The sequence below is a fragment of the Lepidochelys olivacea genome (assembly GCF_965140295.1).
Source record: "Lepidochelys olivacea isolate rLepOli2 genome assembly, chromosome: 4".
Taxonomy (NCBI): domain Eukaryota; kingdom Metazoa; phylum Chordata; order Testudines; family Cheloniidae; genus Lepidochelys; species Lepidochelys olivacea.
This window is the reverse complement of record NC_140414.1, coordinates 22,622,909-22,648,272: the sequence shown is the minus strand read 5'-3', so window position 1 is coordinate 22,648,272 and position 25,364 is coordinate 22,622,909. Positions and strand designations below refer to the sequence as shown.

Genomic DNA, 25,364 nt, shown 5'->3' with positions numbered 1-25,364 from the left:
TTTTAATAAAAGAAAGAGTAGGAAAAAGAAATGCATATATTTAAAAATATATATGATACCGTACCTTAAAATGCATATGGTACTAAAGATGTGCTATATACATCTTGACATACTAGACTGCAATCTTGCAAAGACTTAAGCACATGTTTAACTTTAAGCACATGAGTGTGAACTCAGTGGGACTACTCGCCTGCTTAAAAGTTAAGCACATGCCTGAGTTTCTGCAGGATTACTTAGATAGTAAAGCTCTTTGGGACAGGGACTGTCTTTTTGGTCTGAACAACAACTAGCACAATGAGGTCTTGATCCATAACGAGGCTCTTAGGCTACCACAGTGTAAATAATTAAGTCATTAAATATATGTAAGTAGTCCCACTGAGTTCATACTGGTGCTTAATTAAGCATGTGCATAAGTCTTTGCAGAATTGAGGGCTTAGGCATTTCTGCAGATGTTATAACTAATTGTTAGATAACGTTTATAATAGCTATATATTTTTGGAGACACTACCATATCTAGCGTCTAGGATATTTCTTATACTGATAGACTTTACTCTTTTTAAATTGGCCAGTTCACTGATGGACTGGTCCAAAATCAATGAAGTCAATGTGCTTTGGCATACTTAATCCAATGCCAAGTTCAATTACATTTAAAGTTTTAACTGACTTCCATGTCCTTATAGTCCACAGTTGTAGTAATCCATACATGAGTAGATTGTAATTCAATTGGTTTCAAAACTTGTTTTATTGATGTTCCATAAAGTAACTTCTTTTTTTTTTTTAAAAAAAAACTAGAGCCGGATACGAAAAATTGCACCCAAAATCCTGCAGCTGTTGACTGAGTGGACAGAGACGTTTCCATATGATTTTCGAGATGAAAGAATGATGAGGAACTTAAAGGAGTTGGCACAACGAATAGCCAGTGGTGATGAGGTAGTTACCTTGAGCGCAAGAGCATTGGAAAGGAGGCATTAGTTTAATATCTTGGCTAGAGTAAAATACTGGTGGTTATTTATTAACAGTATGTAGCAGATCTGGGTAGCTAGCATTGTTGTTTATGGAGCTAATTCTACGAATGTGAATGTAATGTTTTGTCCAGTGCCTAAGGTGCAGATGAACCCTTAAAAAAAATAAGTCCTAACCAGCCCTTTGTGCTGAGAACTCCTTGCTGAGTTCCAGTATCCATATTGAGTTCTTGAGAAAATATTTATTTTTGGCTACAAAATGGAATAATTGTCTGTGTGAGCAGACGCTGCTTGTACGTTTTACTTCCATATTTTATTTTAATGGTTTGTCTAGGAGGAAGTTGGGTGTGACCCTGGAAATCCTTCCTGATGTGAATCATTACATTGAATTCATGTGAGGAGGCTTTCTGGGATCAGGTCTTTGATCTTTAAAACCCACAGGAGAGGCATAGCAACGTCAAGGAGGAACATTTCTAAAGGGACAGTATTAACTAGTATGGGAAAAATTGGCTTTGGCTTAAGGCATTGGCCTTGGACTCAAGTTCTGAGCTGCATTCCTGGCTCTGACAGACTTCCTTTGTGGCCTTGGGCAAGTTACTTAATCATTCTGTGTGCTGGTTCGCAGCTGGCAATAATTCTTGTGAGGTGTTGAGATGCTAAACTGAGGAAGCCCATATAAGTACCCAGATAGAAAGAGGCCCAAAAGTTTAGGTATTATAAACCAGTTTAAAAAAATCCATTATGAATAAGGCTACGTTTTAGTCACGGGTATTTTTAGTAAGTCATGGACAGGTAACTGGCCGTAAACAAATATTCACAGCCCGTGACCTGTCCGTGACTTTTCCTAAAAATACCTACCATGACTAAATCTTGGGAGCGGCGGGGTGTGTGCGCTGTGGGAGGTGGTCCAGGGCGCCGCGGGTGCTGGGGGAGGGGATTGTGGTGACCCGGGACCCCCTCTAGTGCTGGGGAAGGTGGGGTTGGCGGGGCTGCAGCACAGACCCCTGCTGTGGGAGGGGCCGGGCCGCAATGATGGCCAGGACTCCTGCTGGTGAAGGGAGGGTTGGCGGGGCTCCCTACCCGACTTTGCATCCCTGCAGCTCCTAGGCGGTGGAGGCAGGGGCCAGGGCAGGAGCTCCTCCGCTGCTCCCTCCCTAAGCACTGGCTGCTGCAGGTCCCATTTGGCCGGGAACTGCAGCCAATAGGAGTTGTGGGGGCCTGTGAGCACTGGCAGCACATGGTATGGAGACCTCGCCCCTCTGCCGCCTGGGAGCTGCAGGGGGGCTCCCTACCCCAGGTAAGCACCCAACCCCTGTCCTAGCCCTGAGCCCCCTCCCACACACCCAAACTGCTGCTGCTGGCCCAGGGGCTGCCTGGCTCGGGCGGCCCCTGGGCCAGCACCAGCTGCTGCAGAGGTCACGGAAAATCACGGAATCCGTGACCTCCGTGACAGACTCGCAGCCTTAATTATGAACAACAGTGTTTCTGTGAACTCTAAAAAGTTGAATGAAAAGAAGAGTCTTAAAAAAACAAAACAAAAACCTTTCATAAATTCCTAGATGCCAAGGCCAGAAAGGAGGGACTGCTCTGACTTTCTGTATCTCACAGGGCTACCTAGAAATACCTGTAAAGCTGATAAATCTAAAAGAAGTGAGACACACACACACACAATAAAATCAGTATGAAAAGTGAAGAGAGTGTCTTTTTTTAAAAATCTACATTAGATTTTAATAATCTGTGGTGATGGTTGTAACACCTGAAAGGTATTGGTGGTTTCGTTAATGTTGTCCCTTTAGGGATGATGCATGCTTTTGGGTGTATGATGTACAGCAGGTGTTATCAGAGAACATAACTCACAACAGGGTTGCCCAGGAAAGAGTATAACATGCACCAGTGTGGCATTTGGAAGAACAGTAAACAGAAAGTACTGACTAAACGGCAGCATGTTTATTGGCATTCCCAGTGACTGGTGTTCATTCCAGTCTTTTGTAACCTCTTGCGTAACAAACTGTTTACTCCCTCTTCTACATAATTAATTAATTTTGCTGATTATAATAACTTGGAAGGAATTGTAAATGATGCTAACGACACAAAAAGACCTTGAGAGATTGGAAATAAGGGCAGAAGAGAACAAAATTAGGCTTAACTTGGAACTGGAAGAACAAGTATCTATATCCAGAGGAAACTAATTCAAAGCCCAGATATTTAATGTGTAGTAGAAACGTGGAAAGTAGCAATGCTGAAGAAGATCCAGGGGTGATTGTGGATTGCAAATCAGACACTAATTTGCAATGGGATGCGTCTGCAAAATCGGTTGCATTCACAAGGCATCGTGTCATAGAGCAGAAAGTAAACTTTTTTGCCTACTGCTCTGTTGCAATTACACCCTGAATGTTACTTTTGGTTCTGGGTACCATGTTACTAGAAAGATACTGGCAAATTGGAGGTAGCCCAAAGAAGAGCAATAGAAAGATTTGGGGCCTAGAGGAATTGGTTTGTGAAAGACTGATAAATAACAAAATATGTGTAATTTTGGTTAGCATTTGGAGCACATAAAATAAAAGGAGGGAGAGGAATTATTTTGGGTGATGTAAGGGGTTGGTGCCAGTTGAAGATGAGTGAAATTAAGACTGGGAAAGGTGGAATATTAGAGACGGTTTCAGGCAGTGAGATGTGTTAGTCTGTGGAATAATCTCTCCAAGGAAGTGATAATAGCTCCATCACTTAATACATTTACAACTAGACTGGACACAATGCTACAAAATGTGCTGTAGGGAGCAATCCTGTCCTGGCTGGGAGATGGACTGGATGATCTAATAGGTCTCTTCCATCTCTGCCTCTCAGAATAACTTAAAAAGATGGGGAAAGCAAGTGTCACAGTGGAGTTTTGCATGCAGTAAATTATTAGCGAAATTGGCTAGTGGATTGCTTGGAAGGATGAATGCAGGCTTACTCTGACCTTGCTTCTATCTAACTGCACCGCGGATTAGTTCAGTATCACACGGATTGTGTGTGCAAGCCAGGGCCTTGAATGATGGGAAATAATAAGTTTCCTGTTCTCACTCAATTTAGCTTTCTTTCAAAGTCCCATGTGTCATTGCTATTAAAACCTACCATCAAGAGCCTAGTGCAGGCTAGTGCAGGCTAGAGCAAGCTAGTAAATACAGCTATGGACTTGTTTTGAAACAGATGAATTTTAGTGCTCCTGAAATGTGGTGATTTAATAGTAATGGAGACTGAAGGCCTCTCTCAGAGTTTCTTCTTTGTAGAACTTCCCCACACAGAAGGCAATCATGCAAGCTTCCCACAATACCCCAAACTTTTCTAGAAGGAACCACCCGTGTGAGCAAGAGAGGAGTTCATACTCCATGGCTCATTCAGTGCTTGACCTCCCTGCTGAGGCAATGGATGAAGATACTAATGAATGCTGATTGCAGCGGTGGACCTTGGCATGTGGTTTTTTATCAAGTAGGGACTGAACTATAGCATCTAGAGATGAACAGGACTTAATCGGCTTGGGCCATATCCCTGCTGGTATAGGATCGTTCCCTGTTCTTCATTTACTACTGGTTTTCATCCAGTCTCATTTCAAATGTGCAAATGAGTAAGGTTTGTTCCATTTCCTTTGCAAGATTATTCATCAGACCACTAGAGCTCCCTATCATTAGGTTTGTCATGCTAGTGAGCCTCAATTTAGTCTTCCATAATTTAATTCTATTGTTCCTACATCTACCCCTCTCCTTCCTTAGATTATACACTCATCAAGTATTTCTAGACTGTTATGCTCCCATCATAATTTGAAAAACTGTGTCCTTTAGCTCTTTTAATCTCTTCTCACAGGTCATTTCCTCCAGTTTCTAATAGATTTCTTTCTAGTCTGTGTCCAGTTTGCAGTCTCTTTATGGTAAAATACTTCATGAACATGTGCAGTCACATGAGAGCCACGTGCCAAGGGGACTGTTACCTCCCTGCGTCATGATGTGATGCCTCTACATTTGCAGCCCTGAGTTGCATTGACCTTTTTTTCTACCATATCTCCTATCTAGATTGACAACACAAACTCACTTTACATACACCATCAAACATCCGTCAGATAGTAATGACTTTCAGTCACTATCAGTGTAAACCAGCTATAAGCTGGTGACCTAAAGGTGGAAGGCTCCATATCCATTACAATCCCAAACCCTCAAAACTTTCTAAAAATCAATAAATCAATATCAGCATTATCCCTTTATTTCTAGGCTTCATTGTTCCATAACAGACTCAATAGTAGTGGTCCAAAATGTGATGGTGCCATTATATTTAAAAGGGCCCTTCAGAAAAACTGAGACACAGAACAACTTGAGTTATAGGAGTGATCTTATTTTTCACAACTTGGGTTGCTGCATAACTTATGAGTGGAGAGACAAGTCAGCAATGTGGTTGATGAATTGAAATAATGCTACAAAAACTCATCAATTGTCTTACACACAACTAGGTGAGAGGAAACTGAGCTGTGTTTAGACTGACAAATGGACTGTGTTTTGTTTTTGTTTTGTTTTTTTAAAGTTAGGTTTCTAGTTAAATCATGTATATTCCGTGGTTTAGGGTAAATCTATAAAGTATCATGCAGCTGTGAGAGACTGAGCAACAGATCTCACATGCTAAATAGTGGTCCTAATTCAGCAAAGTACTTAAGCATGTGCAAAAGTCTCACTGAGGTCAATGGGATTGCTCTTGCACAAAAAACAAGGCAACTCCCTGAGTGCCTTGCTGAACTATGGCCCGGTAGGGGAGGGAGACAAGTATACAGTTGCATAATTCCTATGAATGTTATTGTTTTAAAGACATTTAGGATTAGGGTGATCAAAATCAGCGGGATAAACTACTTAGGGACAGAAGATCCATCTATAGTAATGTGTTCACCATATGTTTCATCTCAGGTCGCAAGCAATGATGCTGTACCAGCCATATATAAAAGTGTGTTGTGCCATCAGGTCCCGCAGCTTGAATTCTAAAATAGAAACCCATTATCTGCCTGTTTCTGTGATAGTTGCTCTCAGCTGAGGGATTTTTCAGGGCTGTCTTTTATAAAAATGTCCCCTGTACATCATAAGCATCTAAAAAGATGCTGAAACTGCAAGCATCCGCAACAAACTGGCCTGACTGACTGGGGGGAATGACCCCCAGAGCGGAGGGAGAGGTAAAACCACAGACTCCTTCTGTGCCATTTTAACCAGAATGGTGCCAGTTCGTACACTGAACCTCTGACTATGTTTCTTTGAATACTCCTCATTTATGTTCTGCTTTGATTGCTGCAACAATAATGCAGATTGAAAACAAGTTTCAAACAATATTTTTATCTGTTCCTGAATTTGGGTGTAAGGAGGTGGGTATGGCAGTGAAAATTGCTCCCAAATCTTTCTATTTGTGACACAGATTTGGCTGTGAGAAGGGTTTTCAGGTACACACAGTCAATGTTCAATCAGTGTCACAGTTGTGTTGGTTAATGATGCCTTGTTCTATTTGCCAAACACAGCCTGGGCTCTTCAAATATTTTTACTCTTTAATTTGCATAGCCTATCATCCTAACTGACTATATTTATCTTAGGAGCATGTATGTTTGTGCTGGAAAATAGGATCATAAGATTCTTTCATAATGGATTAGACCCATTGTCGTGTGTTTTTCGCCACCCCAGCCCTGCCCCAAATGATTGTCATGCACACCCAGGTCAAAAGTCATGCCACTCCCATGCCAAACCTGCCTTTGTCATGTTCATGCTCCTGAAGAGGTCCCAAAAGAAAGCTGCAGACATGGCAGTGTTTTGTAGACTGTTGCATATATCTGAGTAATGTAGCAGGTGTGTCACCCCCTGCCTTTTAGCGGAGAGATGTTCCCTAAGCTGTGAATGAAGATATGACTGTCATTTTGTAATTATTGTTAACTCAACTGTGGATTAATTTCCCTGACTGATGTTAGAGAGCTGTGCAAAGCTCTGTATGTAGATAGATTTTAAATTTGGTTTTGTAAGGTCTCACTGAAAGAGAATCTTCTGGGTTTACATTGGTGTAATTTAGTTTTTTTTCTCTTTCTTCCCCACCCCTTCCAATTTAGCTGTGAAATCTGGGTTCGTACAAACCAGAAACTCAGCCACCATTTACCTAGTTTGAGGGTTAAGACACTGACTATTACATGGCTTCCACTCTGTCCCAGATCTCAGCCTGCGTGTGTCAGAAGCTTTGTCAGACTTTCAGTGTGTATGCATCGTGTGCCACAAAATCTTTCACAAAGCTCTGTTATATATACACACACACATTATTTTTAGATGGGAGGTGTATGTGCACCTCCCCATACACCCTATTATAAAGATAATGAAGATTTTTATTAATGTTTTTTGTGGCTCATAGTGGAAAGTGCAGCTTTTTTTTTTTTTTGTCTTTAAAAGATTTCATTTACAGAAACAGTACATTTTATCTAGGCACTATGTGCATGATTCTTACTTATTAACGATGGGCCAAATTCATCCCTGGTTTAATTCCACTGACTTCCAGACTGAGTTTGACCCAAATATGTCTAGTGTTTGACTCTAGTATGGAAAAGGTCTGTTCTTTAAAATTAATATTGAAAACCACAAAAAGCATGATTGTGATCTGGCAAACTCAGAAATCCTTAAAAGTGACATCTTTGGAGTGAGTGACAAGTACATTAGGGAACAGGTAGCATTCATCCATTCTTAGACCAATAACCTTATACTGTGCCTTTGATAGATGTTGGGCACTTCAAATTTTCAAGCACTTAAGCATTTCATTAATCGTTTTACAATTGTGTCTTGAATATAGAAAAGTAACCACCTAATGGTTCTGTTAGAGCAGACCTACAGGCTGAAGGCCCTGCTTCCACTGAGGTAAATGGCAAAACTCCTCTTGACATTAATAGGAGCAGACCTAGACTTCATGGGATTAGTCTTGATTTACACCAGTGAAAATAGAATTAGGCCCCCGTAGCATCATAGAATGACTACACTATAAACTCATGGATTAGGTTTTTTCCTTACAGCCTTGAATAGTGGGAGATTGGTATTTTACCCAGGTGGACAATGCTTCATTTTACACTATAGGTGAAAGGTGCTTTTACTTCTCAGTTGTGGCTTGGACTGGTGAGGACACCACTGAATCCCTAAAGCAATCAAACCTTAAATTAAATGTTCCCAAAGACTACATGTTAAATGCATGCTCTTTAATGTACTGGTTTAGCAATGGTTGCTTTAAGAATACATTTGGTTCTTTGAGTTTCTAAGTTTCTAATAATGCATATCCATCAAAATGAAGCTATCTTAGTGCCATCAGGAATTTAGTAGCCTTTCATATTCTTGGAATATCCTTTGCTTGTCTTGTGTCATGGTAGATGTATCGGAAGAACGTACAGCAAATCATCCAGAGCCTGATCCGAAAACTTGCCTCTCTTAGCCAGTACGAAGAAGTACTTGCAAAAATCAATGCAACGTCCACAGATCGACTGACAGTCCTGAAGACCAAACCTCAGTCCATACAGAGGGACATAATCACTGTCTGCAATGACCCTTACATGTTAGCCCAGCAGCTGACTCACATAGAGCTGGTAAGTTGTTGCCAGGTCATTCATATATGTATTTTCCAACCACAATTTTATGCTTCCTACTTTTTGCTTCTGTTTTGAAATACAAATCAGCAAAGGAAATGATTGCTTGGTTTAATTTTTTTTTTTTTTAAATATAGGAGAGGCTCAATTACATTGGACCAGAAGAGTTTGTCCAGGCGTTTGTACAAAAGGATCCTTTGGACAATGACAAGGTGAATGGAGGGGAACGAGAGCAGTTGTGGAACTGGAATGGTATCCTATAAGCACGATACAGGATAGTTAGAATACTCTTAACTCTAGATAGATATCAGCATGAATATGCTTGACAGCTGAATTTTTTAAAAATATCCCCTTTCTGATTTTACTTTGTGTGAATCATTGTCCATTTAGGGGGCAAATCAAGCTCATGTTCTGTCTTTGCTCTGGCAAACAAACTCCTATTCGCTTAAATTGATTTCAGTGATTTTTACACCAGATGAGGCTCTAGCCATGGGAATAGTTTCTCTTGACCATCCGTTCTGTGGTCTATAGCCAAGATGAGATGCATTTCAACCTTGACATCACTCACTTGCCCCATCCATTATTCCTCTCCTGTCCTTTTAAGAAATTGAGCTATTTGAAAGAAACCGAGGACGGTGAAATTGCAGTCCTTTTTGCAGGTACAGAACAGGATGTATTGAAGAGAATTCTGAGTTATAGAATGAAGGGCAAGGACAAACTGCTTTTAACTAACCGTGCTGGAGCAATTACCTCTTTCGCTCATGTTCCGGAGATGCTTATGATCCGCATGTTGACTGCGCCATGTAATTCGAACTGTAATTACCTGTTCTCCTCAAATGTGGCAAACCGAATATAATAGCTTTTATCCAGCTGGGATTCTGAAATGCTTTTCTATAGATAAGGAAAATCTCTCCACTCGCTGCTACTCAGACCCCCTGGGATGAATTGTGGGAACTTTCCAGTGCACTACCTAATAGCACAGAACAGGAAAGGAAGAATCAGACTCCAGCTGAAATTACTGGGAGAATTTTAAGAAGGCAGAATGTGATCTGGCAGTTGGGCCTAGACACTGGACTTGCCATGCCAAATGGGTGGTCAGGACTCAATTTTATATCTCATTCAAAACCCAGCACCACAGTGTCCCCTTGCGTTATGATTCAGCATCGCTTTAGTACTGATTCATGCCCTGATTCAGCAAAGTGCTTAAGCAGATGCTTAAGTGTCATTATTCAGCAAAGCACTTCAGTGGGACATAAGCAGGTGCTTGATGTTGAGCACCTGCATATGTGCTTTTCTGAATCAAGGCCTCAGAGAAATATCACCTGCTGCATCACCAACACCATCTCCTTGAGTTTTCTTTGGCGATTGACCCTACTTTTACGTTATGATATCTGACCGGGTGAAAGCTTAAGGTGGCCAGGTTGCAGGTTAGGAATCTCTCTCTCTCCCCGAGAAGAATGCAGAATAAGTTAAGGAGGTTGTGTTTTCCCTTTCTTTCTTCAGGGCTGTTATGCTGATCGAAAGAAGACCCGTAACCTGGAAGCCTACGTAGAATGGTTTAACAGACTCAGCTACTTAGTTGCTACAGAAATCTGCATGGTGAGCATGTCCTTTTCCTTGGCACACAACAATTTTCCAGTTTTCTGTTTTTGAAACTATGAAGCATCATTCGCTTCATTACTCTCCCTTTGGCTTTTTCCCACTCTCATCTCCACCATATGTTCTCCTTTATGCCTAGAGCCTCTGTCCCTTCTTGTTTATCAACCACCTTCTCTCTCGTTCAGATACCTCCTTCCACAAATCTTTCGTAAGGTTCCCTCTCCAATAATTCCCTAGGCCCTCACAGTCCTGAAGTTCCTTAACTCCTTTGGTTTGTCTTTGTCCTCTCATAAGTGATTTGGAGGAAGGAATGCCGCTTGCTCTGTTTGTGGAACACACTGTGAAGTTGCAGCACCTACAGAAGAGACATTCAGCCATAATGTCATCCCTTTTTGGAGTCCAGTGGAGGTCTCCCTTTCCTGCTAAAGAATAACACTGTATTATTTGTCTCTCGCAGCCTGTGAAGAAGAAGCACAGAGCAAGAATGATAGAATATTTCATTGACGTGGCCAGGGAGTGTTTTAACATTGGCAACTTTAACTCCTTAATGGCGATTATTTGTGAGTATAAGGTGTGGGGATTTAGGGGAGAGTTTTAAAAATAGTCATTTTGATGCTTAAATATGGGAGCCAATTCTCTAGTTACAGTACCCAGTAGGGTGGGAAGGGAAGGAAATGATGGAGAGTAGATAAATATCTTTGTAATATTATACATTTATAAAAGATTGGAAAAGCTACCTTCAATTATACCGTTTAAAAAGAGAGGACGAGGGAAATGACTTTGTGCTTAAAAGACTCGTTTGATGATATATGCTTCAAAAAGCTCAGTACCCTCCAACCCCATTCTTTGGAGCACACTGGCTTCTCAGCAATGGCCCTGACCCTCCTGATCAATGGTATTACTTATAGGGGTAAAATTATTTTCATGCTTGAGTGTTTGGAGTATTGGGATTGAACCTACTCCTATTTGAAGTAACTCAAATCTTGTTGACTTCAGGAGGAGTTGGTGTCGTCTCAGGCTCCACTGACCATTAAATATAATAGTCAAAGGCACCGTATACTGAAAGGTTTCAGAGTAGCAGCCATGTTTGTCTGTATAGTGAAAGAATGTAAAGGTGACCCTTCACTTAGCCTCATTGCATCTGCATAGGGGAGGTGAGATGTAGCAGGGGCAGCCTCTATTTCTAGATTTCCAGTGAGAGGTCTATCTGTTCTGTATGCCGTAGCTGATGTTGCTTGGCTTGATGACTGCATTGAATGTAATAGAAGCCCATAGACTTGTACTCAGAAAATTTACTGACCACATTTTAAGGAGAATAATGAGGTTGCCCTCAATTTTTACACTGTAACTTTTCAGATCTCATCTCCCACTTTTTTTTGTTAACTCTCATCCTAACGTATCATAATGGGTTACCTTTTATTAATCTCCTAGCTTTATTAGACGTAATCTGGGGCTAAAATACGTGGAACCCATCCCTAGCCAGACAGGGAAAAATCAAGATCTATCAATAACATGTAGAATTGATGGATACTGCTGTTTCTGTTATACTGTAAATATATTGGTAGTAAAAATACCTAGAAATGGCTATATCTCCTATGAAAAGCCTTCTTTTGTTAATAGCGCTTTCATTATAGAATTACTCTGCATCTTAGTTACTTTGTTTATCTTAGACTAGTTTTGTTCTATTAAATTTTTAAATTGTCTTTCTCTGATAAAGCTGGTATGAACATGAGTCCGGTCTCCCGGCTAAAGAAGACCTGGGCAAAAGTCAAGACAGCCAAATTTGACATTCTTGAGGTACGTTTAACTGATACGGGGTCACACTGCTGTCAACAGAGTGTAGGTTTGACTGTTCTGGAATGTGAGTCTTACTGGGTCCTGTCCTATTGAATATTGAATGAAATTTTGTGTGTGCATGTCCCTAGTGCAAATTCATGCACTCTGTTGGAGTCCTTCAGCTGACTTCTGGCCTCTGTTAATTCCTGCTGCATCCCTTTTGGGTTTGGAAGAGCCAGCAGCTCAATATACCTTGCAGTTTTATTGCAAAACCTACTTGCAAAAGCCAACTGGAACTAGATGAAATTTTTTCCACTGGAACTTGAAATTGTGGGTAATTCTTCTTGAAGCTTAGTAAATAAATCAAGAACAATTCTGCTTTCAAATCTGAATGGTAGAATTTAACCCTTAAGGGCGTGTGTACACTAGAGTTGGGTGGGCTTTGTATCTCAAGTTCATTGACTGCTAACAAACTCAAGGTAGCTAACACATTTGTAGAGGGCAACGTGAAGGTTACAAATTTGTGTTACCCTAGGGATTCAGATTTGCTTTTACAAATGTGTTAACTGTCTTGAATTAATTGGCAATCCAGTTGAGATTTTTTCAAACAATTTGTATGGTAGAAAACTTGACTCTCAGTACATGTGTGCAACTCCTATTAATGTCACAGCAAGTTACACACACTGGAAGAGCAGAATATTGGTCTCATGATTAAGACCCGTTGTATGGCTCTGAGAGCAGAATTTTAGCCTTGGAATTTGAGTTGATAGTACAGTTTTTGGGGAGGGAGTGTGGCAAGTCTGGCTGATGCACAGCCTTGCCTCTACGAAAGCCTGATTTGTACTTGCTCATTGGATATTCTGAGTAAGCATTCTTTAAAAGTGAGTTTCTATGTGTAAGGATCTACTAGAGCAGTAGATTTGTTTTAGCTGTACTTTAAAGATGGCATTTGTGATGCAATTCAATAGACTTCTTGGGTTCTAAATTTAGCCTCTCTAGTGAAAAGCACTGTACGTGTATCTGCACTAAATCTCCGAAGCTCATTATTTACTTTTCTTCCCACTTATAGCATCAGATGGACCCTTCTAGCAATTTTTACAATTACCGAACCGCTCTGCGTGGCGCAGCTCAGAGGTCCTTGACAGCTCATAGCAACAGAGAGAAGGTAGTTCATGAATCGCTTAGCAAATGGACAGTAATGAAATGTGCCTGTTAAGCTGTGTGGTGAGCTGTTCTTGAGCAATTCAAATTCTAAGGCATTAACCTCAGTCAGCTTCCTTTCAAATATGTGCCTCAACATTGGGTCTCTGTCCACCAATGAGGCTTGTGTAGGGGATCACCAAGAACAAGACTTTATCCTCTGGTATGGTATCTGAGAACACACAGGGAAAGAAATGGGAAATCTTATGAGATTAGAGAGCTCGGGATAAAGATCCTTTCGCCTCGTGATTTCAACTGGAAGCCGAGTCCAGGTTCGTACCGACTGAAAGGTTGCTGTCTTCATGTTCGAAGTGAAGTAGGATTAGTGGTCTCAGCTCAGGTCCCAGTGGGCAGAGAGAACATCACAGATGGCACTTGGTTCCGTTGTCAGCAGTCTAGGTGGAAAGGCCATGGTTTGGAAGGAAGAGTGGCTGAACTACTCTGTTGTCTTTATTTGTTGGTCCTTCCAGGTCTGAGCTGAGGAGCAACAGTGGAGCAGTGTGAGGAAGCATGCACTGGTGCCACTCATGCTCTGTGCCACCCTGAAGATGAAATTCAGTCTCCAGGAGTTTCAGTCCGACTCCTTTCATGAGCATTTCTCACACGATACTTGCCCTCAGTGATTTTTCTTCCATTCTCCCCTTCCTCTGGACACCAGTGTTTCTGTGGAAGGGAAGGAGACCTGGGAGAGTACGTTTCAGTACCGGAACCTTCAAGGAAATCCAGTTAGCCTATCTGCGGGCAATGAAAGAGTTGTTTAAAAAACAACCTGAAGAGCCCTGAGAAATGTCTTCGGTATTAGAGGCAGAAGGCTCTCTTGAAGGCATTCCTAGCTCTGTATTCCTCCCAGAGAGATGCTATTTGCCTGCGGGATATACACTGAGAGAGGCAGATTCATGTTAATATAGGTCTTGAATAGGGAGAAAGAAAGTGGAAATTTTGATGAGTGCTCCATAGGGACTAGTAAACACGAGAAGAATAAAAATAATAATCTAGTGCAGGGGTTCTCAAACTTCATTGCACCGTGACCCCCTTCTGACAACAAAAATTACTAAAGGACCCCAGGAGGGGAGACCGAAGCCAAAGCCCAAGGGCTTCAGCCCCAGGCAGGGGGCCTGTGACCTGAGCCGCAACACCCAGGGCTGCAGCCTTTAGGCTTCAGCTTTGGCCCCAGGTGGTGGGGCTCAGGCTTCAGCTCTGGGCCCCCCAGCAAGTCTAAGCCAGCCCTACCCACTTTGAGGTCCCAACCCACAGTTTGAGAACTACTGGTCTAGTAGGTGCACAACAGGCTCTACTCTTATTCTTCTAAAACATGGCATATTTAATATTTTTTTAACAACTTAAAAACGCCACGAAGAAAATGATTTCTGTCTGCACGTCTGTTTTGCCTGCAGTGGCAGACACAAATATCCATTTTACACTGCTGCTGGTTTGTTTTTTTTTTTAATTCCTCTTCATTCTGCTTTACAAAAGGATCAATTTTTGAGAGATTCTTTGCAGCAAAATAACAAACAAGAAAAGCGGATCAGAGTGCAAACCGTTAGATGGATTGAGGCTTTTCGGATGAAAGACACTGGAGGGAGAAGCTCGGTGTATCTTTCGCATATTGCCCTGGGTCAAAGATGTATTAGACTAAAAGTTTGGTTGCTGCTTAGTACCATTGTAGCTGTTTTAAAGTGCTGTGTATCCTTGGGCTTTGGTAAAAACTAAAAACTGTTTGTTTCAGATCCCATGGGATTTTATTCGTATTAAGAAGTTCTGTACTCCACAAATAGTCCCATTGATCTCAGTGGGACTACTAATGCTGGTCCAGGTCCTCTGATATGATCTGTATGGATGGACACGTGCACAGAAACCCAGTTCCCTCACTGATTTTGCATGGCCACATTTGTCCATGTGGATCAGCTTGCAGAATCAGTGTCACCAGTAGCATAATAAGATCCAGAAGGATTAATTTTAGTAATAATGCTATAGATGAATGAGACGAGGAAGAAATTGATCCCATTGTATTGCGTATAAGAGGTTTTACTTTCCTCTTATTTTGTTTTGAAATGGGGATGTGGGCAGGCGGGATGCAAATTGTGTAAAGATTACCCTGTTCCAGTGTTCGACTCTGCCCAGAGTAAACCACAAGCACTTGTGTCCTAAACCCCAAATGTGTCTGGACTGTCTAGACTAGCATTTCAAGCTGTTAGTCCACTCGAGTCAAAATGGGGAACACAAGTGCTACTCGAGACATTTACTCTATAAGAATGTCTATTCTCTGCATGGCCATTACCAGTTCAGCTTTAAAGGTGCCTTGCTGGGGTTCATTAGTCTGAATAGCCACAAGGATACTTTGTTATTCTTGACCTAGTCAGGTTAGGCCAAGAGTCCTCGCTTGAAACACCAGAGTGGCAGTAATATTTCTGAGAAATGGAGGTAAAGAAAGATACAACCTCTTCGCAATAAACCAGTGTTTGAGAAATAATCAGGATGTGGACGTACATTAATGCAGAACCTTTGTTGCATCCCTTGAATTTCTCTTGGAAACGAGCCAAATAGCTTGCTAACCTACGTCCACTTAGAGGCAAGTTACTAAATAATTCATCAACTTCTTATAATATTGGCTCTGCATGTCAGGATTAATAAACCTGATCTTTGTGCTTAAAGAATAAATTTAACTTTAAGGCAAGATACTTCATATACATTCTGTTCCCGACGCATGTTTTGCACTTAGAAATAAAATATGGGTTTTGAGAGCTAAGAGCCTGTTTGAATACAAATCAAGGTGTGAGATCTCAAGGTGTAAAATCCTGCATGCATTATGTAGACTGAGGAGTCCAGAGAGTTTATTCCTATATATTTAGTTGTAGAGGTGAGTGAAATTTGGAAATTCCAAATTTCAACATTTGTTTTTGTCTCAAAGTGGGATAAAAAAGTTCAGAATTTCTGGTTAGCAAAATTTTTTCAAAGTTTGATCAAAAGAAAACATTTTGACATTCCCAAAGTCAAAATGTTTCATTCTGGTTTATTGAATTGTCCCAGAATCTCCCCCCCCCCCCCCCCCATTGTGGTGCACTGCCTCATGGGAGCTGTAGTTCAGGACCCTGGTGCCACCATTTTCTCAAATGGGCCATGTTCCCTAGCCAAACCTATATCTCCTTTGATGCATCTAGTCTTGTGACTCCCATGATGTGCCATGGAAAGCTTGGTCATAAGGAAATCTGTATTGTATTATGGGAGAGTTAGTCCTCCAGGGAGCCCAGCCCAATATAAAGAAAGAGAGCCCCATAGGAAAATTGTTTTACCGAATTGTTTCAAAATTAAACTTTTTGGGTCAGTTCAACAAAATGAAATATTCTGATTTGAATCAAACTGACCCACAACAAAGTACTTCTTTCAATTTTCCCATGGAAAAGTTTTGATTTTTCAGGAACTGCATTTTCTGTCAGGAAATCATTCCGACAGATTCCTGACTAGCTCCATTTATTAGCCATTGGCTGAAACAGTCATATGATCCTGTCTGGGTTGGAAAGAGGAGCCTTTATAGAAGGATGGAAATGTAGAGCTGGAAGGTACCTGTTGTGAGACAGGACCAATTATACCTAGATCATCCCTGACAGGTGTTTACCCTGTTCTTAAACCTCCCATGATAGGGATTCCACAATGTCCCTTGAAAGCCTATTCCAGTGCTTAACTATCCTTCTAGTTAAGCAGTTTTTCTTAATAACTAATCTAAATCTCTCTTGCTGCAGATTAAATCCATTACTTCTTATTTTACCTTCAAAGGTGATTGAGGGGCATAGAGCAGAGTCTATAGGAAAAACTATTCCTCTTTGGTTGCAGAAGCGACCTCCATATGGCAACCCTACCACCACCAGCCCTTTGGGCTTTATCGCTGTTGATGTGTTTTTTCAGCTCTCCACAGCATTCTAACACGGGCATTAACATCCAGATACCTGTTTATAATGCACAAACAAGTGGGGTACCTCTGAATGTAAACATTCTGGAGTCTGCAAGCATGGGTGAGGAAAGGTCACACCAATGAGGGCCACTATAAGAGAAACGGAGTGCGTTAGGCAGACAGCTGTCACTCCAGAAGTAGTGAATGTACATTGTGTCCTCAGTTGACAAGAATGGAAGATAGATAGATTAACTGCAATTCTGAGAGCGCTAGAGGCTTTCCAGAGACACAGTGGATGGAAGGAGTCTGGGACAAAGAAAGGAGGTGGAACTGAGGTGAAACTAGAGACTAGACTGAGTGGGGTGATAACTCCATGTATATAAAATGCAGCATGCCCACAAGATGAAAGGAACACTTGCAGACTTTAACTTTTCAGTGTGATGTTTAGTTTTTATACAATGTGACTTAATTTTTCATACATGTGGTACCACTGTTGTTTCTCGATTCTGTGTCATACTGAAGGTGGAATCTTGTTCTTTCTGTAGATCGTGATACCTTTCTTCAGTCTCTTAATCAAAGATATTTACTTTCTCAATGAGGGCTGTGCCAATCGCCTTCCAAACGGCCATGTCAATTTTGAAGTGAGTAGAACATTTCATTTAGACCTTGATATTAGTTAATTGCCATACCTTTAACTCCCTGATCAGAAAATATAACCCAGTTCTTGATCCTGCTTTCATTGGGAACAAAATTAGGCCACAAGTTTAGTAGATTTACCAGTTACTACTAGAGATGGTCAAAAATCTTGATGGAATACTTTTCTGTCCAAAAAAAAATAAAAATACAGATTTGTCAAAATCAAAACATTTTGTAGAAATGTGTCAATGTTGCCAATTTTTAGATAGGGATGGTGGATAAGTCACAATTATCAGTTTTGATTGTTTCAATTCATTTTATCTAAACTTAAATATTATGTTAATTTTACTATTTATATATTTTTACTATACTAGAAGTAAAACTTTTGTTTTTTGCAGGAAATATTGATGTTTCAGCCTTTCCTTCCAAATTGGAACAAACTTTTTGAAACATCAGAATTTCCCATGAAATGGAAATTCTAGTTCCTAACCATCTTTAGTTGCTACATTCCACTGCTTGCTGGGGTGTTGTGTTAGCTGCATGGTACAAGTCGGTCTTTCAGGGGTTCTGCTTCTTAAATTCTCAGTGTGATATGAGTGTGTATACGTGATCGCAGTATATTAATGTTCTGCACACATACCCTCTACTTATAGGGAAATACTAAGCATATAGATGCATATTAGTTTCAGTAACCTTTTCTTAAACCGAATCGTATGATCTGGAATGCCCTTATGTTTAAGGTTGATCAAAAAACTTTTTAAATTAAACGTTTTACTGTTGAAAAATGACCTTTTGTCAAAACTGAAATTTTACATGTGGAAATATCTATTCTAGCAGAACTTTTCATCATGGAAAAATCTGAACTTTTTGGGTTAACAAACGAAACATTTGAATTTGGGAACATCAAAATGTTCAGTTTGGATCAAAAATGTCAAAATGAAACAGAGACGCTTCCAAATTGGCTTTTTTTTCTAAACTCTTCATTCTGAAAAAAGTTTTGATATTTTAATATGGGATTTGGTCTCAATTTGGGACAAAAAATAAATGTCTAAATATTGGAATTTCCCAGGGGACAGAAATTCAGTTTTTCCACTCCTCTTGTGTTTCTGCTTGAAAGTCTGGCTGGAAATTAGCCTAATTTAAACCCAGATTCATTTATTTAGTTGGGGATTGGTCCTGCTTTGAGCAGGGGGTAGACCTCCTGAGGTCCCTTCCAACCCTCGTATTCTATGATTCTGTGACCTATGTTCAATGAAGCAGAGTGCTAAAATTCATATGTCTTGGGGTTTTGTTTCCCCCCATTCCCCATTTATAGAAATTTTGGGAGTTAGCGAAACAAGTGAGTGAGTTTATGACATGGAAGCAAGTGGAGTGTCCATTTGAGAGGGACCGGAAGATCCTGCAATACTTGCTCACTGTCCCAGTCTTCAGTGAAGATGGTAAGGAATACACTGTGCTCTGCTTTTCAAATGATTATGTGCCAAATATTGCTCCCTCTCTTCCTGTGTTAAATTATCCCTTCGATGAAGGACCACCTAGTCCTGGAATATATTTACACAAATCTAAACAGAATCTATAAGTTGCAGTGGATCCACAGAAATACAGGGAATAAGAGTTACCTTTTGAAAGTGTGTTTGTTCTCTGAAAAGTGGCTTTGGCCCTTTCCCTGCTTTAAAATAAAAGAATATTTATAAGGAATGGAAAAACAAATAAGAATTGGGAAGCTAGTCCACAAAAACATAATCAAAAGTGTATGTATTTGCTTTGCCTTTAAGACGGCTTTGACCTGGGGGATGCTGCTAGAAAAGCAATTGGCACTGTGCCTTTAGTTCAAAAAGCAATATTGCTGTGAGCTCAAACCTTTCTTTCGCAAGTGTTCGCTTCTACCCTCCTATGATTTAAGTTTCCTCAGCTCTTCTTCTTTTCCCTGAGGATAGTCTTCGTTCTCATGTACTTTTTGTTAGTATTGGCTGAATGCAATTGTGAGTGACGATGTACTTGGTAATGGAACTGTGGAGCCATAATCTGATGGATGGCTAATATGAAGAGATTTTATTTTGCTGCAGGACACTGTAGGAGAATAATGACAGGTTTCAGAGTAACAGCCGTGTTAGTCTGTATTCGCAAAAAGAAAATAATCACAGACATGAAGGTCGCTATCTTAAAACAAAAAAACTTCAAATCCAGACTCCAGCGAGAAACTGCTGAATTGGAATTCATTTGCAAATTGGATACTATTAATTTAGGCTTAAATAGAGACTGGGAGTGGCTAAGTCATTATGCAAGGTAGCCTATTTCCCCTTGTTTCCCCCCCACCCCCCCAGACGTTCTGGTTAAACTTGGATTTAAACTTGGAGAGTGGTCAGTTTGGATGAGCTATTGCCAGCAGGAGAGTGAGTTTGTGTGTGTGTGTCCCCGGGGGGGAAAAAGAAAAGGGGGGGGGATTTGTGGATTTCCTGGATTTGTGCTGGAAATGGCCCACCTTGATTACTATGCACATTGTAGGGAGAGTGGTCACTTTGGATGAGCTATTACCAGCAGGAGAGTGAGTTTGTGTGTGTGGTTTTTGGAGGGGGATGAGGGGGTGAGAGAACCTGGATTTGTGCAGGAAATGGCCCACCTTGATTATCATGCACATTGTGAAGAGAGTTGTCACTTTGGATGGGCTATTACCAGCAGGAGAGTGAGTTTGTGTGTGGGGGGGTGGAGGGTGAGAAAACCTGGATTTGTGCTGGAAATGGCCCAACTTGATGATCACTTTAGATAAGCTATTACCAGCAGGACAGTGGGGTGGGAGGAGGTATTGTTTCATGATCTCTGTGTGTATATAATGTCTGCTGCAGTTTCCACGGTATGCATCCGATGAAGTGAGCTGTAGCTCACGAAAGCTCATGCTCAAATAAATTGGTTAGTCTCTAAGGTGCCACAAGTACTCCTTTTTCTTTTTGTAGGAGAATAGTGAATTTTTAAAATGCCAGTAGCACTAATACGTTGTTCTTCCCTCTGATTGCAGCACTTTACTTGGCTTCCTATGAGAGCGAAGGTCCTGAGAATCACATTGAAAAGGACAGATGGAAGACTCTAAGGTTTGTGTCAAAGGTTATGGCCATCAATAAATCAACAGAGGGAGATGTAATTCTAGCATCAGACAGTTAAAAACCAAATGACACATTATATGCTTCAACAGATGGGACAGAGTATCAACTTAAAACCATCTCTCAGCTTCTGGATTTTCTGGAAGAATTAGTACAGCCACTTCTTATTTATCTCGCCCCAAAGGGATTGGGAATGCAGTTTAATTTTAAATTCGGATATCCTACCGAACTCAGTTTAGAAAAACCTCTCTGAAGTTTTAGACAACTTTTCCCACCGAAACGGTGAGCTCAGTTTTTCAAATAGAGGTGCCTCAGTTAGCTGTCCCATTCTGAACCTGGGCTTTCAAACTTAGAGAGAGTTTTGGGCTAACTCCATGTGAAAATGGATGACTTAACTTTGGCATCCAGGTAGGAAAACAGAATTTGGGATGTGTCTTATACATAGCTACACCTCTGCTGCTGATATAACAAATGTCATGTGTTCATTCCCTTTCGTATCCTTATTCATGGAGCGAGGGATGGACAGGGCTGTAGCATTTTGGCAGCTGCTTTAAACGAGGCCAACAATTCTCAAACTTCATTGCCCTGCAGCCCTCTTCTGACAACAAAAATTACTAAACGACCCCAGGAGTGGGGGGACTGAAGTCTGAGCCCACCCAAGCTGGCGGGGGGGGGCCAGAGCCCAAGATCCACCGCCCCGGGTGGGTGAGCCAGCCAAAGCTGAAGCTCAAGGGCTTGAGCCCTGGGCAGGGGGTGGGCCTGTAACCTGAGCCCAGCCGCCCAGGACTGAAGATCTCGGGCTTCGGCCCCAGTGAGGCTTGGGGTTTGGTCCTGGGCCCCACCAAGTCTAACACCAGCTCTAGTGACCCCAATAAAATGGTTTGAGAACCGTTGAACTAGGCAATAACCTTATTGTAATGTTAGATGCAGGGCCAACCTTTTAAGCATAACCTTGGCAGCCTCAGCAACTCATAGCTCATGTTAGTTTCTCTGGTGGTAGAAGCAGAGGTGACAGCTCACAAAGCCTGTTGGGGGGTGAGGGGAGGGTTGTTTGGTTTTTTTTAAGCTGTTTCTAGTCCCCTCACCCCACCCCCAAATCTTTCCAGTGAGAAAAGAACCCAGGACTCAATTTTCTCCAGTACGCCCCCTGGCAGTACCTGCCTTCCTCGCTTGAGGTCTCACAGAGCATAAGGCCATCTCTGGTATAATACATTTACTGCTCCTGTCCACTCTTCAGGGGCCTGGTGGGCGCACTAGAGAGTGTTCTGCAGCGTAGAGTTCTTTAGGGTTTGGTTTCCGACGTACGCAGATGGTTGCTGTTCAGCTGGCTTCTGCTGTAGGCACTTTTTTCTTCTCACTTGTGCATCATGGGAGACTTAACAGTTCAGTGTGACTAGTGCCAGTCCATTGGGGAGGGAAAGCTCTTACTCTGCAAATGAATGACTGCAAATACAGCCTAAGTTTTGTGGACACAACTTCACCAGCTTTCACAGGAGTTGTGCTCACGTGCCCCAGCTGAATTTCGAGCACTGGCATTTTAACGTTACCAAATCCAACACAATTGGATTGACTATGAGGTATGGAGAGCTCGGACATACCAAGCTAAGGTTAGCCCCATCCTTAAAATATTGAGCTCTTTCAAAAGGATGCTAACCTCTGGTCAAGCACTGCACACTTGGCTACTGTGTACTGGTGAGTGGCTGAAGGAGAAAGATGGAGAATCTTCCTCTGGCAATGGCCAACCCCTGATACTTCAGAAACAGGTGGATCATCCTGATCTTATGGCACTTGGCTAGCAGGGCAGAAGTTTTCAAGTCATCAGACTAGTCAAGCACCTGAAATGAAATGCTACACACCTAGTGCTGATTATACTCAGACAAACCAACAGAGAGAGAGTCTGGCCTTGAAAACCTGCCAGAACACATGATGATAATGCAGAAAACTGAGGTCAGCATTATGGGAGGCAGTCTGAGCCTATCTGAGGATAGTTGCATCATTCTAATGAATGCTGCTATTTACTTCTCTCTCTCTCTCTCTCTCTCTAGGTCAACACTTTTAGGCAGAGTTTAACGTGTGAGATGCCTGCTGCTCCTGCCGCTGCTGTGTGATGTGGACTAGGAAGGGCCCCACTTTGGTTTACTTTTTGTGTGTGTACTGAATGGCATTGAAGAGATGGGAACTGTGCAGCCAATTGAGATGACATGTCAATGAAGATAAGACAGGTTAACTCAAGAACAAACAGGCACCTTCTCAGATCGGACAGATCAGGTTAAATCACAACTCGCTTGGCTATTGATTGAGGACGGGAATGACAGAATCCTTTGAAGATCTCAAATTCCATGTATGAATCATTTCACAACACCTGGATGGAATATTTCTCTTTGTTTTGTTGGAGCTTGCTGCTACTAAGACTTCCATGGTTTGGTACTGGATTATAGGGCTTTCCACTCCTCCAGCTGAATCCCAAATCTGCATTAGAAGAACTTGCACTGCCAATATGCTGAATATAGCCAGGAGCTCAGCCTGAGTCAGCATTGCCAAGAAGGGATAGGACTGGATTAATAAAAGGCAAAAAACTGGCTGCTGTGGGGACTCCCCCTCCCCCATTTTAATGAGTTATTTTTTGTTTGTTTTTTCCATAAAGTTTTTGAGTTGGCTGCTGGTTGGCAAACTCATTGTCATTCTAAGTTATATTTTTAAAAAGTAATAATAGAATCAGTGCTGTGGTAGGAAATTCAGGCACTAGAAAAATACAGTAACTATGTAGCTGGGACTATTTTACATCTTCTAGTAGGGTGTTTTGTTTTTTTCTTTCAACTATTTTCCACCTTTTGCTAGACATTCTTTTATTTTTACTGTTGCCTTTTGTTACTCTAAATTTCCATACTTGATGACCACTTCCTGTATTAAGTTAAGCAATCTGTCTGCTTTTGTTTTCTTGAATTCTATTTGTGAAACCACTGCACAGGCTGCATTACAAATAATATCAAAATCCATGTTATTTAAGTCATCATTTTTACAATTGCTTTTTTTTTCTTTTTTTTTTTTTTTTTGGTAACAACTGGAGTATGTAATCCAGTTTGACTGAAATTGTAAGATGCCAAGAAACAAACAAAGATTTCTCTTTGACTACAGCTGTGAACACAAACAATCTCCTTTGTGTTTGCTTCCTGGATTATTGTTATGACTGTGAAATAGCTCACTTTGTTACACATCTAATATGTCTGTTGTAGCTCCAAATACTTAGCCACTGTATTTATCCTAGGAAAAATCCTGGGGAATAAAGAGAAACTGTAGATTTAGTCTGCCCTGGATGGGAAGTCACATGCTAAACAAAGGGACATGTTTGTAAATACCATGCCACTATTTCAAAAATGGAAAAAAATAAAACCATGTATTTATGTTGCACTGCGTCTCTCTAGACTTTCAGATGTGTCTACAGTGTGTCCTGTCTAAGCTACCAATATAGGAGCTGGCTTGGGACAACGTTGAAATATGTGCTTCAGTCCATCCTGATTCAGGCAAGCAATGGATCACACGCACAAGGATAAGCGCATGAGTAAGCACCGTTTCTGGATAGGGAAGTTGTCTTGAATTGCCGGCTGCTGAATGGTACAAGGTGTTGGAAAGGACTGATTGATATCGTTCAATGGAGCCAGCTATTAAAATGCAAGGAGATTAGGTGGTGAAGGGAGGGTTTTTTTGGTGGGAGGAGGGAGGGAGGTATTGGAGCTTTTCCTATTAGTCTGTCTCTTTTGTCATTCCTTCAAGTAGAGGTGGTCTCTGCTGAGACGAGCAAACATAGCTTCCAGCCATCATCAGCTGACGTCTTGTCAGGACTTCTAAAGAACCTTGAAATGTCCAAGGCATTTTATATTTCTGTGTTAGAACATTGGGAACACTGTTACAGCCTATCCTTTTATAAATACAGTGACCCAGTGATGTGATCATAAGATACTTGAAGGAAATTTCCATGGTGAAACACTTGCTGCCCCCAGACACCCACCCTCTTTTTGGGTGTTGATTGCAGGGAAAGGCAGAGAGAGGAATGAGGGGCTAACTTAATTGTGAAAATAATTTCTCTGTTACCCTCCTGCGTTGTGTAACACGACTAGACTGCCGGGCTGGGTGACACATGCATTTCTAATTTCTGTCGCTGGAATGAAGCCTTTGTAAATAAAAGAAGAAATCGCATTAAGCAACGTCAGCCTGAAGCGTGGGCTCCGTGTTGTGTATGTGTGGTGTTCCTACTGAGAAAGGCAGATGCTATTAACCAGTAGTCTGGGCCTCACTGCCCTGATGGCAGGGCCGCAGGTGTAGCGGCCTGGGGCGCCGATGAAAAAGTGGATGCAAATTCCACCGCCCCAGGCAAGCTGGAGGCTGCTTAATGTGAATGTTAATGAACTTTAGTTATTGATGATAGGGATGCAAGTCTCATCACTTCCCCTTCTCGTCCCATGCAGCTCCGCTGTTCCCATGTGAAAGGCAGAGAATGCCCTGGATGCAACAGAAAAGGGAGGTGGGGTGAATGCCACTCTTTAAACATGGTAATAGAAGGAGGCAGCTGAGGAACTGGGCTCCAAATACAGCCTAAGTTTTGTGGACACAACTTC

General features: G+C 41.5%; 1 protein-coding gene across 5 annotated transcripts in view; it reads left to right on the top strand.

Annotated features, from left to right (window-relative positions):
* The window catches only part of RASGEF1B (RasGEF domain family member 1B), a 339,701-nt gene extending 315,542 nt beyond the window's left edge, over positions 1-24,159 (top strand). For all 5 annotated transcript variants that reach the window (XM_084625325.1, XM_084625328.1, XM_084625329.1 and 2 more), the window contains 11 exons: positions 793-930; positions 8,347-8,559; positions 8,697-8,771; positions 10,063-10,158; positions 10,616-10,718; positions 11,876-11,955; positions 13,004-13,099; positions 17,566-17,661; positions 18,972-19,095; positions 20,670-20,742; positions 22,797-24,159. In XM_084625325.1, coding sequence (XP_084481451.1) covers positions 793-930; positions 8,347-8,559; positions 8,697-8,771; positions 10,063-10,158; positions 10,616-10,718; positions 11,876-11,955; positions 13,004-13,099; positions 17,566-17,661; positions 18,972-19,095; positions 20,670-20,742; positions 22,797-22,821 — 1,119 coding nt within the window. In that variant the 3' untranslated portion in view covers positions 22,822-24,159. The remainder of the gene's footprint in view (positions 1-792; positions 931-8,346; positions 8,560-8,696; positions 8,772-10,062; positions 10,159-10,615; positions 10,719-11,875; positions 11,956-13,003; positions 13,100-17,565; positions 17,662-18,971; positions 19,096-20,669; positions 20,743-22,796) is intronic.
* Positions 24,160-25,364: the final 1,205 nt, after the last annotated feature.